Source organism: Anabas testudineus, chromosome 21 (assembly GCF_900324465.2).
Source record: "Anabas testudineus chromosome 21, fAnaTes1.2, whole genome shotgun sequence".
Classification (NCBI taxonomy): Eukaryota; Metazoa; Chordata; class Actinopteri; order Anabantiformes; family Anabantidae; genus Anabas; species Anabas testudineus.
Window position 1 is genome coordinate 2,911,327 of NC_046629.1, and position 14,687 is coordinate 2,926,013.

Genomic DNA, 14,687 nt, shown 5'->3' on the forward strand with positions numbered 1-14,687 from the left:
AGCTCAGGGAAAGATTGTGGGCTTAGTCCTCACAGCACCAAATTCACTTTCATTAGATGTTCAAGCACTAAAGCATTTAATTCAAAACAGGATTCTACGATCAGTGCACTCTCCTCCTATCAGCTGAATCTTCTGTGGGCACTGGGCGAGTACTTTGCCCATTTCTCCAAACAGAAATGAGTTGGCGTACCTTTACCTGCCTCAACATCTGCTGCCCGTGGATATCATGTTTCTGTTTACTCGTCCTGCCTCCTCTTGGCACCGATCTGATTCTAGCAGGTGGGAGGTGGGGAGAGACACACTTTACAGCTTGTTTGGTTCAGCACACATTTTTCCACCAGAACATCGAGAACAAAAATGGTGATGTTTTGACTGACAACCTTATTTATGTGACAAATCACAAATTATCCACAAAAAGCAGGTGGTTAAGATACATTATGTCCCTTAGTTGACAGAAACATTGTGAGAGCTGTAAAGAAAGACCCTAAAACAGCTGATAGTGTCATCAGCAACGACCTCCAAAGGGCAGGAGTGAAGGTATCACTGTCTACTGCAAAACACTTGATGAACATCAGTACAGAGGACGATAGACCAGAAGATACAAACCACTCGATAGAAAGAAGAACAGGAAGACCAAGCTGGAATTTACCAAAGCCATTCAGGAACAAAGTTTTATGGACTGATGAGACAAAGATGAACTTAAAGTGATGGAAAGTTTGGAGAAAGAAAGGATCTGCTCATGACACCAAACATACAAGCTCATCTATGAAACATGGTGGTGGTAATGTCATGTTTTGGGCTGCATGGCCTCTTCCGGGACAGGTTTCATTAGTCTTCAACCCTTCTAACCCTAACCCTAAGTTGTGAATCAGATCCAGATGTGAACACCTGGAAATAAAATCAGAAATGTTGATCTTTTGTGAAACCCAAATGTTTTCAGTTCACAGCAAAAATAAAGGAACTGGCCTCACTCTTCTAATACTTTTGGAGGGGAGTGTATATGGAAAACAACAACAGACGTTTTCTATGATCCGTGGAAAAAAATGGAAATGAAATAAAACAGCAGTCAGTGACATCACCAAAGACCTCCACAGAGCAGGGTGTAGGTGTCACAATCCAGCATTTCAAGACTTCATGAGCAGAAATACAGAGGTCGTTCCACAAGATGCAAAACCCCTCGTTAGCAGCAAGAATCAAAAAGCCAAGTAGTCTTTGCAAAAAAGTGCCGAGATGAGCCACAGAAGTTCTGGAGCTAAGGTTTTATGGACTAATGAGCTTTAACACCACCAAAGTGATGGAAAGGCCAAGTGTGGAGGTGGAACGATCTGCTCATGATCAAAACCATGCAAACTCATCTGTGAGGTGATGGCATTGCTTGGCGTCGGGCTTCTCCTGGAACAGGCTCACTAATCTCATATAACTCATAAAGAGTTATAGGTCATAATTCTTGTCTGCCACTTAACAGATGCATTAAAACTAATTGGGAGGCAGCAACACAGTGATCCAAAACACTCAACAAAGCATTTAATCAGAGTAAAAAAGTGGAAGATTGTAGACCGACCGAGTCAATATTCAGACCTTAACCCAACTGAACATTCATTTAACCTGCTGAAGAGGCAATTAAAGGGAGAAACCCCCAAAACAAACTACGAAGCTGAAGGAGGCGGCAGTAAAATCAATAAAGAAATAACATACGCTGTTTTTCATGGGCTTTAATGTTTCTGCGTAAAGTCAGTAAATCCACACTGTTGACTTTTGACCTTCAGGAGACAAACACCCACAGACGTCATGTTTGACCATGTGGTCTAAATTCATGTTTAATGGTTTGAACTGCTGTGAAGAGTCAGGCGTTCAAAATATCAGTGTTAGTAAAGTGTACAGGTAAAAGTATTGAATACTGGGTGTTAGTGTGTCGACATGAACAGACATACTGTGTGATAATGAGAGTACAGTTTGTTCAGACAGCAGCATTGTAACATCACAGTTGGCAAAGCACAGGTGTAAACTAAGATGAATAATGACTTAATTCCATTTCAGGGTAGACAGTTCTCATATGTAAGAAGTGAAGGTCATCTGACTGTGGTGCGATGGGACTGACCCACGACTCAAAATAAAGGAAACTTTAAAAAATGGAGGCAAACTTAGAGAGATGCCACTGGCATACGTAATTTAAGTACCCAGCTGATCCAGAACTGTTATTTTCAATCTAAGCTTGTGCAAAGACCAAGTCTGTACTAATTCTGCACTAATTAATTAAAATGAAAATTTGTTGAGTTGGAGAAAGTGCCCGGTTGCATATCTGCTTAGTGCTTGTTGGCACAGCAATGAGCAGAAATGTAAAAAACAAAAACAAGATTTTTTTTGCTTCCAGTATATCTTCACCATAACAGGAAAATACAGAAACTCACATCAAGCAGATGGGCATCACAGTTGTAGGATGCAGGTAATAAATAAATGTCGGCCACACTGATGATGGTGTTCTATGTGCACACAGAGTTCCTATTGGCCTTCTATCTACATCAACACCATCGAAGTTGAACAAAGCACGACTGTGACCTGCGAACCAGCCACATCTGACCTTCATGCACTGAAACAGGTTAAGGATGCTTGAATATGTCTGTCATGCAAATTTTAATAGACACAAATGTAAGACTGAGTGAAAACAGACTGAGTGAAAACAGAAGTGTAATACGACTGTTCCTTTCCAGTTTTTCTTGCCACTACATCACTCAGTGGGATCCAACATTCAAAACGTATCATAAACAAACAAAGAAATGTGTTTTAGTCATGGCTTAACATGCAATATTCAGCTCAGTTAAAAATATTAACATAACATCTAACAGGATTTAATCAACTTAAAAATTAAAACAGGTTAAAAGGAGCAAAGGATTAGTTCCAATAAGATGTAAAATGTGTTCAAGCGAGAAAATGTTCAAGCGAGAAAATTCAAAACTAGCCTTAAAAATGTGTCAATTTATACGTAATATTACTTTTTAATTTATCATTAGAAAACAGAATCAGTGAATTTTAAAGCTGAAAAGAAGTCACAGAAGAGTAGCGCACTCCACACACAAACAAATGATGTGCATTAGACCAGATGTGCTGAGTGGATGGACTGGTTTTGACATAACAGGCTCAGACATGTAAGACACCCCCCCACCCGACCCTGCAACGTAGAATCAACCTCAGATTGAAAGAGGCCGTGATTCTTTGTGACTGCCTGTTTGGAGTCTAATGTTCAGTCTCTGTGGTAGTTTTGAGTCTTTTCCTTATTGTTATACAGCTGTTTGTTGAAGTTTTGTCTTTGTAGCTTTTTTTTGGGCCTGTTTGTAGTTGTAGATTCAATTTCCCAAAATAAATGTGTACATGACCTCCTGGCAACTCGGTGCAGTAATCCATCTGTGGTTTGACCCCACAATACAGAAGAGATATGTAAACGCAGAGGCTCACGTAGCTTCTGCTGTTGCTGTTACTTTGGCTGCTGTCTGAACAAAGCATTGATGAAGTTTCCTTCCTTTCTGCAGAGTTCATCGAAGTTCAGGTCATCGTTACAGACCTATCATCGTCCTAATGTTCAAGTCCAGATGGCTTTGTATCATTCAAGATGTCCATTCCACTAATACGGTGACATCCAGGATTATTGACTGTGGTGATGCAGTTGAGCTGTGGAGCCAACGTGGTTGTCACTGAAAATGAAATGCTCCAAAAAAAAGTGTCATTACATACTGTGTGGCTGTGCATAGGTTTAGTGCTACAGCTTACACCCCCTCTATTGCCTTTATTGAGTGCTTTAGGTGTAGTATACACACAAACACACATACACACACACACACACACACAAACATACAAAACACACACAAACTCACACTAAATATTGTTTGTGCAAAGAAAATAAATGACAAAAATAAGACTCCAATCACTCTGACATTTGAAAAGATGAACTACATTCAGCTACAACAGCTTGTAATAGTGCAATATCTACACACACACACACACACACACACACACACACACACACAGTCGCTCACTCAGTCCCTGACTCAGGCCAACACACACACAACCAACACACACACACACACACACACACACACACAGACACACACACACACACACACACACACTCTCAAAGTGGTGAATCCGGTGTAGAACTGCTACAGGGCCGCCTTCACCGTCTGTTCCCATCTCTGGACAGAGACACAGACAAACAGGAAGTGAGATGAACATAGAATCAAATAAGCAACGTAACTCTTGAAGACTGATTAATTATCAGTAAGTAATGATGGCTGCATTAACACCTAGGGTGTGGGATTCATTTCAGAACTGGGAGGAAACAAAGACACCTTCCAAACTAGAGAAATCTTAATGTGAAGAAAGTGAAAAATCTGTGTTTTAATTATGACGAGGATGAAGTCATATTATATTTTATACCTAATGTCCTGTCAAACTCTGGATTAGCTACAGCAACGAGTAGGTTCACATACAAAATAAACAAGTCAGCACCAGTGTGTTCAGCTGCTGTTTCTGTGCATTTTCATGTGAATCACCTCGATCTTCGTGCCCAGTCTGTCCCTCCACTTCAGAGCAATCGAGCGTTCAACCAGGAGCAACCTGCAACCACAAACACAGAGCGAGGTTTGTGTGAGTCGGACAACAGACTGAAGCTGTAGTTTGATGATCACTGGTTGGAAACATGCTCGAGAGCACTGAGATGAAGTTTGAAGAGAAACCCTGATATAAATACCAACACTGGCTATATACTATTTATACTAAGTGCATATACACACACACTATCAGTTCCAACTCCCGCTGCCTGTACCTGGACGTCTCCTCATTCTCGTAGCCCATAATGAGGTAGTCCACATTAGGATTCAGGTGAGGACACATGCAGGAGGACGAGTAGTAGAGTATCTGTGCCTCTCTGGGAATGTTGACCAGAGAAGACTTCAGAACCTTCTTCACCTCCACCACCGCTATGGGCTCCAGACCACGATTCCTTACCTCCCTCACCCTCGCTCTGATCACTGTGGATAGAGTCATCAACAGACACACTGCATATTGAAGTTGACTGAGAATTGAAAGTCCTCTGAGAGCAAGTTTTAATATTATTATACAAATCTCTCAGCAGAGAGAAAACAGAAACACATTAACTGTCAGAAGCAATTATTTACATTTACATTCAGTCATGTGGCCGACGCTGTCATCCAAACGAAGTGTGGCAAAGGCAAAGGCACGGAGGGCGGTGATGTTACCACTATATTCTCCAGCAGCCCCAGGCCGGATAGTGTCATTTACTATAATTATTCTAATTATGTCAAACTTCCATAACCAAATGTTTTTTAGCTGATGTGCTGTTGATTTGTCAACACCCCACATTTCAAGAAACCCCTCTGTGCAGCCCTGGGTATCAAGGTGGGGTAAGAATTTGTACTGTATGTATGACTTTTGGTGTTTATGGAGCGTGGCCCCGATTCTTCAAGCTGCGGCCAGGACCACTTGAAAGGTTCTGGATTTGATTTGATTTTGGCACGGGGTGGTAGAGTGCACAGGAGGCATGACATGACACAAAGAGTACACAGTGTTTTGTTTACAGCATATCAAAGCAGAGCCAGTTATAAACCCTGGTTTTCTGAAGGGAACACGGGAGTTGTTAGATTAAACTTAGATTCATTTAATATTTGTACCAACTGACTCGAACATTTGTCTCAAGCAGCTCGTTGGGTTTAGAGAAGTTCAGTGTTGACAGCACCTGTTATGATTGGTCCAGCTCCTTCTCTCTCTGGAGAAGCCTCTTTATGTAAGAGATACTAGTGACTACATGTGTTTTTAGGTGGAACATAGCAAAGAAACCAGATGAGGAAGATGTTACACGAGAAGGAGGAGAAACCAGCATCTGCTGCTGCGAGTCTGAGCCAGCAGTCGAATGTATAATGACCACCATGTTGTGCATTTGGACATGCCACCACGCTTCACTAAACCATTCTGTTCTAATTATGTTTGAATAATTTGAAAGTGAGCTCTTCTTTTTATTGATGACTGGAAAACATTTTTCCAAGTGGATTATGTGGCCAAAGGCATTAGCGAACTCCAGTCGTCCCCATGGAAATGCTGCATTTGCCAAATCATGCCTGCGCGCTATAACCATCTGGAAAACGATCTTTTAGCTGCAGTGTATCTAATCCAATCAAATTAAACTGACAGTCTCAGCAAAGTCTATCCCCGTTTATGGAGAAGAAAAGAACATCAGAGAGAAAGAATTTCCAGAGTTCAGTGAAACAAAAAAGACGTTTCAACAATCTGACTGAACACTGCTAACCTGATGAAAAGTGACTGTTCTCGTTTATTAGCAGGAACATAAACACTTCACTACACTACAGGACATGATTATCAATCATAGCTCAGATTCCTATTATGGTTCTATTCTCATTAAGGTATTAATACATTTGAGGCGTAGGTGACTCACCATAGTTGTAGTTGTTCTTCTGGTAGACTTTTAAAGTCAATTTCAACGTTGGACATTTACAGCGACCTGCAGACACATATACATAATGGGAGTATTTGTTTGATCATATATTAAAGAAAAACTCTCACAAAAACTTTCTTAAAAGTGGAGAGAGGATGTTCACAGTTCACATGAACCCAAAACATTCGAATTATTATTGGTGGTGTGAGGGTTAAAAAAGTCATCCATCCATTCATTTCTATGTTAAATTACCTTAAATCACCAGCCACCCTAATTTGTTTTGTTGAGTTTTTAGAAAATCTTCCCAGTTGTCAATGTAAGTTTAATAAAGAGACTGATAATTATGGGACTCTGATGACTTTGATGACTCTGAGACAGACAGGTTACCTGCATTCGGTCCCCTGCAGTGGAAGTTGGAGTCCATTGGGAAGTCTCGACTGGACTCTGTCAGAGGATAAAGAACAGATTTGTTTCATTGAACTAGTTAAACTGATTGCAGATGCAGATACGTGTGTTAGTGGCTGAGATGCTACTTTTGTCGACATTTGCAGAAACTCTGCGGGACGACAGGCTCACCTGGGTTACACCTGACTGGGTCCTGGTAGTATGGTTCTACAGAGACACAAAGAGGCACTGATCAGTGTCTGAACGGGAAGAAACTGTTCACTTATGTAGAGAGAAAAGCAGATTGGGATGTTTAGACCATTCGGTGACCTCATAACATCGACATGTTAGCAGCATCTGAGAACTACTTAGAAATGTTCCGTTAATATTGCAAAGTTCTGTTATGGCGCCCCCTAGGGGCTGCAGTGATGAGTTGACAGTTAACACTTAAACCCTACTAGTCGAGGACTTGAACAAAGAAAGGTTTAACCTGGAAGGTTTCCAAGTGGAAGAGTTTGACTATCTAGGGGTCTTAATATAATATTAACAGGACGATCGGTGTCATTAACGCAGAGGTTTTGTGCATCTGTATGTTAAAGTCCAAGGTAACTAACTCTGGACCGGCCTGTCGTAGCCATCATGTTGCTGGAAACAAACGGAATCTATGACCATAATCGTTTGCATGTTGAGTCTGAATTGTATCATGCATGTGCAAAACTAGTAGAAGCACATTATACCCTTCATTGAAAGGTTCAGCTGTGTATAAAGATCAGAGAGTGTAGCGTGAATAACATAAAGCTAGAGAAGAGTCAGACTAATCTGTGAAGGTGTCAAATGTTCCATCCGCTGCTTGTTAGCATGTTAACCTCCTCTTTTTATTATCTAAGAACACTAAAATCAGCATTTCACATAAATCAGTACAGACTCACAGAGGTAAAGACCTGTTTACTTACACTCGTATCTTGAGCACAACCCCAAGTGAAGAACACATAAACTGTAGCTGTTTCAGCATTCAGGGATTTCTGGAAACAAACTTCTGAACGTTCAGACCCGAGTCCTGCTGGAATGATTCTACCCTCAGTGAACCTCAGCAAATCAACAAACACACCGAGGGAAAACCCCAAACCCTGCTGAGCCGAGCCGAGCAAGGCAGCGCCGACATACGTGGGTGTATCCTTATGGAGGTCAGGGGGATTGAGATGAGTGTTATTTTACAGGACTTGCTGGTCCAGGGCCTGTTTAAAGAAGCCGAGGACAGTGAGGGTTTTTATTGAGTGTAAAACGAGTGGGCTGCCTTTATCAAGGAGTTCTTTGAGAAAGTCAGTGGGCGTGAAGTTGGAGGGAAATGACTCACGGTATCTGTTCGAGAGGGAGCAGAAACAAACTGCTGAGAGTAGAAACATTTCAGAAGACAGTGATAGGGTTCGGCTAGGCAGGAAAAACTGCTCCTGGGTCCATGAGGGTCCATGTTTTTCAGTGCGAGAGCGATATCCATATTCAGAAAGAGCTTTCATCCCGTCTCTTACTAAGTTTGTAGCAGGAAATGTCGATGGTAATAAACAAACCATTTTAATATTTGGCTGTTGGAGAAACCAGGTTTCTCAGGTAACAAGTTTACATCTAATCAGATGCAGCATGCAGGTAACATTGTGGGTCACATGGTGTCACGTGTGGTGCATTAAATCATTCATTATTTAACGTCAAAACGACCATTTTAAATTTCTGTACTGCAGCTCCTGGTTCTTTTTTCCCCTCAGTAAAAATGACCAGTGATACCTTCTGCCTTGACAATGGCCTCGGGTGAGATGCAGACTCCGCGGTCGTACAGAGGCAGCTCGTTGCATGACAGGCTGTCGGGCCAGCTGTGGTTGTAACGCTTCATCACGGGCTCACAGCCAACCTTTGCCCGTTCACACACCGCCTTACAGGGTTTGATGGGATCATGCTGGAAGTCAATGGTGCAGATGGGCGCATACATGGCACAAAGGAAGAAGAGCAGATCTGCACTGCAGCCAGTACCTGAACAGACAGAAACACAGACAGGTCCTTTATGCATCCTAAATTGAGATTCTTAGTTCAGTTATCAGGCTCCAGGTCATTAATCTGAAGAGGTTTTGGAATAATGAGGTGCTAGCTTCAGTTGAGCCTATACTATACTAGGTTAAAGTTGTTTGTATGCATTTCCTTTGAAATGAGTTTTGGATGATATTCCAATGGTTCAGTGTCCGACATTTAAGTCAGAGCAATGAAAAGAGAGAAACCGTTTCTGGAACCTCGGATTCTAAAAGTAAAGGACCCAGAAATTTGCCATTAAAGATGATGATTTCAATTCTTCCCACAGAACGAAGCCAGGAAGAGTTCACCACTGATTAGAGGATGGAACCACATTTTTACTGCAGAGCAGGACTGAGGTTTGGCTTCACAGCTTCACAATGAAGTAACTAACATTCTGAACTTGTGATCTTGTTTCCTGGTTTTGGCCTGCAGATCTTTCTTTTTTCACTTATTGCCTTTCCACTTTCCCTCTCCACTCCTTCAACCTCAGCTGGACTAAGTTGAGTCAAGTCCTAAATGCATCATGAAATGTATGATTTAAGATTTAAGAATCCCTGTGTGGGAATTGGAACTATAAAAACACTCAGTCCATGCTGAATGTACAGTGGCAGTAGGTTGAATTCACTTTCACCTGTTCTGATCTTTGGGAAAATGTCTTTATGCAGCTGGTACCTGCACCATGCTGAGCTCCCCCAAAACTACAAAGTATTTGAAGTCCTTGCATAAAGGAGCAGAAACCAGTCCTGCTGATGGGTTGTTGCCCTTCTACAGGTCTGTCCAGGTGTCATGACGTACCAGATTTGACAGTCTACTGAGGCTGTGCTGGGAAAACAATGCAAACCTTCTTGTGACTGCACATGCACAAACGTGACATCTTGGAGAAAGTGGACTACCTTTGCAGCAGGTCCAAAAAGGGACATAACGAAAGCACAGTCGCTTATGATCACATGACATCAGCTCACAATAAATGAAGAATGTCATATTTATTTTCTAGAGATAAAACTGTCTCTATCTGTAAACTCAATATACTTGATAGACAGTATGTACGAACGTGCAGCTGTGTAGAGCAGCATTATTAGCCAAACTTATCAAAAACACACACAGAGGTTTGGAATCTGATATCAGCAGGTATGTAGAAAAACATCAGTCTCCCAGGTAAAAGAAAAATACAGAGGTGAACACCAGTTTGTTCCAGTTCAGATCGATCTGGCACACAGACAATAGTGTTTTAGTGTATAGTGTAATAGAAATTAACTGAAATAATCACCTGATTCCATTTTAAATAATCTTTTATAATAATAATCTCTTTCATAAGGTTTAGTAATCCCCAAAACACATGAAACACTTTTCAAACACTGTTTTTTTATAACTCTGAGAACAGCTCAAACTAAACCCTATCCAATCCAACTACTAATAATATAGACTATTAAAAGCAAAACATTCTGCATGCTTAGGTACCATTAAAGGGGGGTGAAGGGGAAGAAAATATGTTTTTTATAATTTGGGTGAACCTTTAATATTCAGGCTGGTTTGTGTTTAATGCTCAGTTCCATAAATCTGAGTTTATTTTTATTAGTTTTTGGACTGAAGTTAAACCATAAAATGAAGGTTTGGCTGCAGTGCAGCATGGACAGACTCCATGATAATGAACATTCAGACAGTAAAACCACCTCAGCTCAACAAAAGAGAACAGTGAGAACAAGAAAACACATTAACATGTACCCTGGGTACCTCCTCTCTCGCACCAGCTGGACATCAGAGAACATCAGGATTTAGTGGGTTGAAGATGGAAGATAAACCCGTAACTGGAAGTTAACATGATCATCTTATTTCCCATATACTGTACATGTACTGGAAGCACATTTAGTTGACCGCACCATAAAACTAAAGTGAATTCAATCTACCAACATTTACACTATTAGTAGTTTGATTTACTACTTCAGTCCAGAGTGAAATATCTCTCCAACTATTGGATGTAATGTTATGACTTTAATGGTTATTCAAACATAAAGAATAACCAGCAGTTCATAAATGAACTTGAGTGAGTGTTTTGGTTTGTCAGTCTCCACCATACAGCATGCTGATGTTAATTCTGCTGTGTAGTCTCACAGAGCTCCTAACATGGCTGGAAACACCAAGTCATCTCTCTTTTCCCTTTCTGGACACACGTTGAGCCCAGAGGACCAAACCTTCAACGTTTAAGGATGAAACTTGGACAAACATAAAAGTGATGAAAATAGAAAATATTTTAGTAATAAGAAGCGTGAAGGAATGTTGTTGACATATTGATACTCCTGTTAGCTTGGCTCTGTGGTCAAGGTTTTGTACATTATTACTTCCTGATGCAGCTCAACACTCAAATCTGCTGTGATTTATTCCAGTGGCCTCAGTTTTTACATAATATTCCAGCACGCAATTATATCAACGCTCCTAATCCCAGGACACCACAAGTATTTTTCTTAAGAAACGGGAATAGATTTTGGCAAGTGTTCCCTAAAAATACCAGGCTCTCCATTCCTTGTAACCCAAGTGATTTTATGCGCATTTGCGGTCGGCACGTTAATTAGTTCAATAAGGCCATTACTGTGTGGACATAATCAGTCACTGTGGTCAGGGTGAAATTAGAGACCACTGAATTTGTTTTGTCTGGATGATGTTCAGTCTGCAGTTCATCCATTTGAGTCAATGGTTAAAGCCAATTTTAATCAGGACGTATTTGTCATTCACTTCAACTTATATTATAATAAAAAAAAGACTGTGGGGATTCTTTGTGATAGATGGTTTGACTTGGATCCTGAATGCAGACTACAGTCAAACCAGAAAAAGCCACTGAGTGTTGCTACAGATGTCAAAATGTTCCCTTTTCAGTATTCATAGGGATGATTCTTACACATATGTTTCCATGAATTCTAAGAAACTTTAAGGTTTTCTTGGTGCTCAGTGCTCTGGAGTTCAGACGACATCTAACTCTGTTTAAGCAATTTGAATCCCGAAGCTCACACATATTAAACAGAAGAAAACAATTTACTCACAGCTGCCCGTGGCTGGTATCAGAAGTAAGGACTGCGTTTGACTGGGCCAATTGTCAAGACTGGGAGAAACCATCACACAGATGATGGGATGGTCTTCATCATAACTGGAGAAAAGCTCTGGGAGTGGTCCTCCAGAGGACAAAATATCCCAGGATAAGCCAGAGCCCTGATACCAGTATGTGAGTTAATAGGTTAACAAGCACAAGTGTGACAAATAAAAATGGAGCAGAAACCACTTCTACTGAGCACATAGCGACACTGTAATGGTGTAATTTTAACAGGGTCAGTGGACCCTCTGGGTCTAGTTTCATGGATTCAGTCTACATGTTATCAGTGATGCAAAAAGTCTAGATTATATCTGACAGCTCGATATAAACCGAGTTCCCACAGTCAGCGATTTCTAATCATTTCAGTGGGGGAGTGCATTTGATGCAGCACGGACTGGTCGCAGCCTTGTGCAGAAAGGAAGGAGAATCTGGTTCAGGATTTGCAACCTAGCATGGCGTCATCCAGCAAGTGGTTAAAGATACGTGCAGGTGAACACTCCTGGTTGTGCCAACTTGGTGTTTCTGCTGTTTAACTTGCTGCTTTGTCACAACCAAAGATGAAACGGCTGCTGATCGTATTTCACCGTCTCACCTGTACATGAACTGTCCCAGAGACGGCTGCTACCTGCCCCCCACCCTCAGTGTTGTTTTAATCCAGCGTGCCTTTAACGCGTTTAACTAGTTCAATGTCTGGGTGGATCCAACACACACAGATGAGGTACCACACCTGTCCATGCACAGCTGTGATGCCGAGTTCGGAGAGATTCACCAGACTTTCAGTTGCCCTGCAGAGAAAATTCAGTTTACATTCACCAAGACAAACTGTGTGCATCACTTCAATCTACCAAACGTGTTCCTGTGTTGTTTACAGTTGCTCTGCACTTCATTTGTTGGTGCATTAGTTTGCATGTGAACACCACCAACGTTATAAACAGTAAAACGAGGTGAAACTGGAAGCAGGAATATGTGTTGTTTCACAAGTATGAGACAAATAAAACAGGGACCTGCTTGTAAATCGAGCTACTAGTGGTCAAATACCCCACAGGGTGGTTTCCCTGAACTGTGCCCCCCAAAAAGGGCGACTGTGATGTCACAGTTCAGATGTGGGTGATGAATAAATATTGGCCAACACGATTTATAGTCGCTAAAATAAGAACTTGTCCATTTCCAAACATAGTGCAGTGCATCAAGACAGAACAAGGTACAGTCACAGAGGCTTTAAACCAAGTGAAGGGGAGACTGATGACACCCACAGATATGTGGAGCATTGATTTTTCCTCATACAAGTAGAATTTTAAAAATATCCTGTCTGAAACTTCACTTATTTAAAGTCCAACCTGTTGCTGCCTCCTTTTCCTTCTCATGAAAGCTGATTGTTTTTATTACAGATTAATCTGAAGACGTTGTTGTTCAAAAAGTCTGGATATTAAAGTTTATAGTGAACAGAAAAGCAGCAAATGCTCAGATATGAAAAGCCAAGTTTAGATAATGTGGATGTTACTAGAAAAGTCACTTAAAGTCACACAAAATGAACTGATTATCATAATTTCTGATTCACTTTAATGAAGTTAATGAGAGATTAGGTTTCCATTAACACCATCCATTGTTTAAGATGGTGATAATGTTTCAGAAGTGGCAATAATATAAAAGCCAATTCTAGTCATTTACTTAAAGCTCAGCCAAAGAAATTCAGATTAATAATCACAGAAGATGAAGAAAACCTCCAATATTAACATTCAAGAAGCTGAAACCAATGGAGATTCAGCATTTTTCTCAACAACATGACTTAAGTAACTTCAGTAGTCACTTAATTGGTTCATTGTTTATCCATTTATATTTATTTATAAAGTTTCATTACACAGAAGATGTGATATTATTTTGTCCTGAATTCTTTGTGTGTCACAGTGTGTCGGTCAGTTTCCCATTAATCAGACACTAAATTAATTAAAGGGTTAATTAAAGGATTAATTAAATGATTAATTAAATGGTTAATTAAAGGATTAATTAAAGGATTCATTCGTAACTCACCCAGCAGCCCTTCAAACTGCTCGATGGCCAGCACCGCGTTGTCCTGCGTGCTGTGGTGGAGGTGGTTCGGCATCTTGGTCATGTTCCAGGGCATGGACCGGCACAGCGGGATCCGCACCGGCTCGCAGGACGCCGCCCGGACCGCAGCCGGCCACAGGGCGCAGGACACGGCCAGCAGAGACACGGAGAGTCCCGGGGACAGCATGTCGGTCGGTTCGGGGAGCAGACAGGCTGAAGTCAGGGCAGCGCTGTCGGCGGAGGGTCGGTCATTCACGGAGAGTTAAATCCAAACGCGGAGCGGATCCTGCTGCTGCTGACTGGAGCTTTTCTGCTGCTGCTGTCCGGTCTGCAGCAGCTGGAGGAAGCAGGAGGAGCCGCCTCCTCTTCCTCTGTCCCTCCTCTCTGCCCTCACCTCTCCACCTCCTCTCTCCCTGCTTCTGCTCTTAGATTCCTTTTAGATGAAAAGGCAACAGCAGCAAATCCTTCAAGAGCTCCTGAAATCAGTGGTTAGTCCTCACATCATGAGGTAGAAATGAAATCCAGCAGCAGCAGTGTCAGATGTTCCATTAGAGCTCAGTCCAGTCCAGTCCGAATGACACTTCAGCAAAAGTACAGAGTTGGAAAGGACCTAACAGTGGTTTCCAACCTGTGGGGCTGGGTCCATCCAGAGGGTCACTAGAT

The 14,687-nt window shown here is 41.5% G+C and overlaps 1 protein-coding gene across 1 annotated transcript; it reads right to left on the minus strand.

Moving 5' to 3' along the window:
- Nucleotides 1-3,304: 3,304 nt before the first annotated feature.
- frzb (frizzled related protein) lies at nucleotides 3,305-14,350 on the minus strand. The gene is made up of 8 exons (XM_026377297.1): nucleotides 14,007-14,350; nucleotides 8,621-8,863; nucleotides 7,037-7,072; nucleotides 6,848-6,904; nucleotides 6,461-6,526; nucleotides 4,817-5,021; nucleotides 4,545-4,608; nucleotides 3,305-4,184 (listed from the first exon to the last, which is right to left on the minus strand). Exons 1-8 carry the CDS (start codon nucleotides 14,209-14,211, stop codon nucleotides 4,152-4,154), a joined length of 909 nt encoding a protein of 302 aa, XP_026233082.1. The 5' UTR covers nucleotides 14,212-14,350; the 3' UTR covers nucleotides 3,305-4,151.
- Nucleotides 14,351-14,687: the final 337 nt, after the last annotated feature.

Excerpts from the sequence above, each read along its gene's own strand:
- frzb (XM_026377297.1), bottom strand. The coding sequence starts at position 14,211 with ATGCTGTCCCCGGGACTCTCCGTGTCTCTGCTGGCCGTGTCCTGCGCC. Across the intron at positions 8,864-14,006 it reads GCAGTTTGAAGGGCTGCTGG|GTACTGGCTGCAGTGCAGAT; the intron begins GTGAGTTACGAA and ends CTGTCTGTTCAG. Across the intron at positions 6,527-6,847 it reads CTGCAGGGGACCGAATGCAG|GTCGCTGTAAATGTCCAACG; the intron begins GTAACCTGTCTG and ends ATGTGTCTGCAG.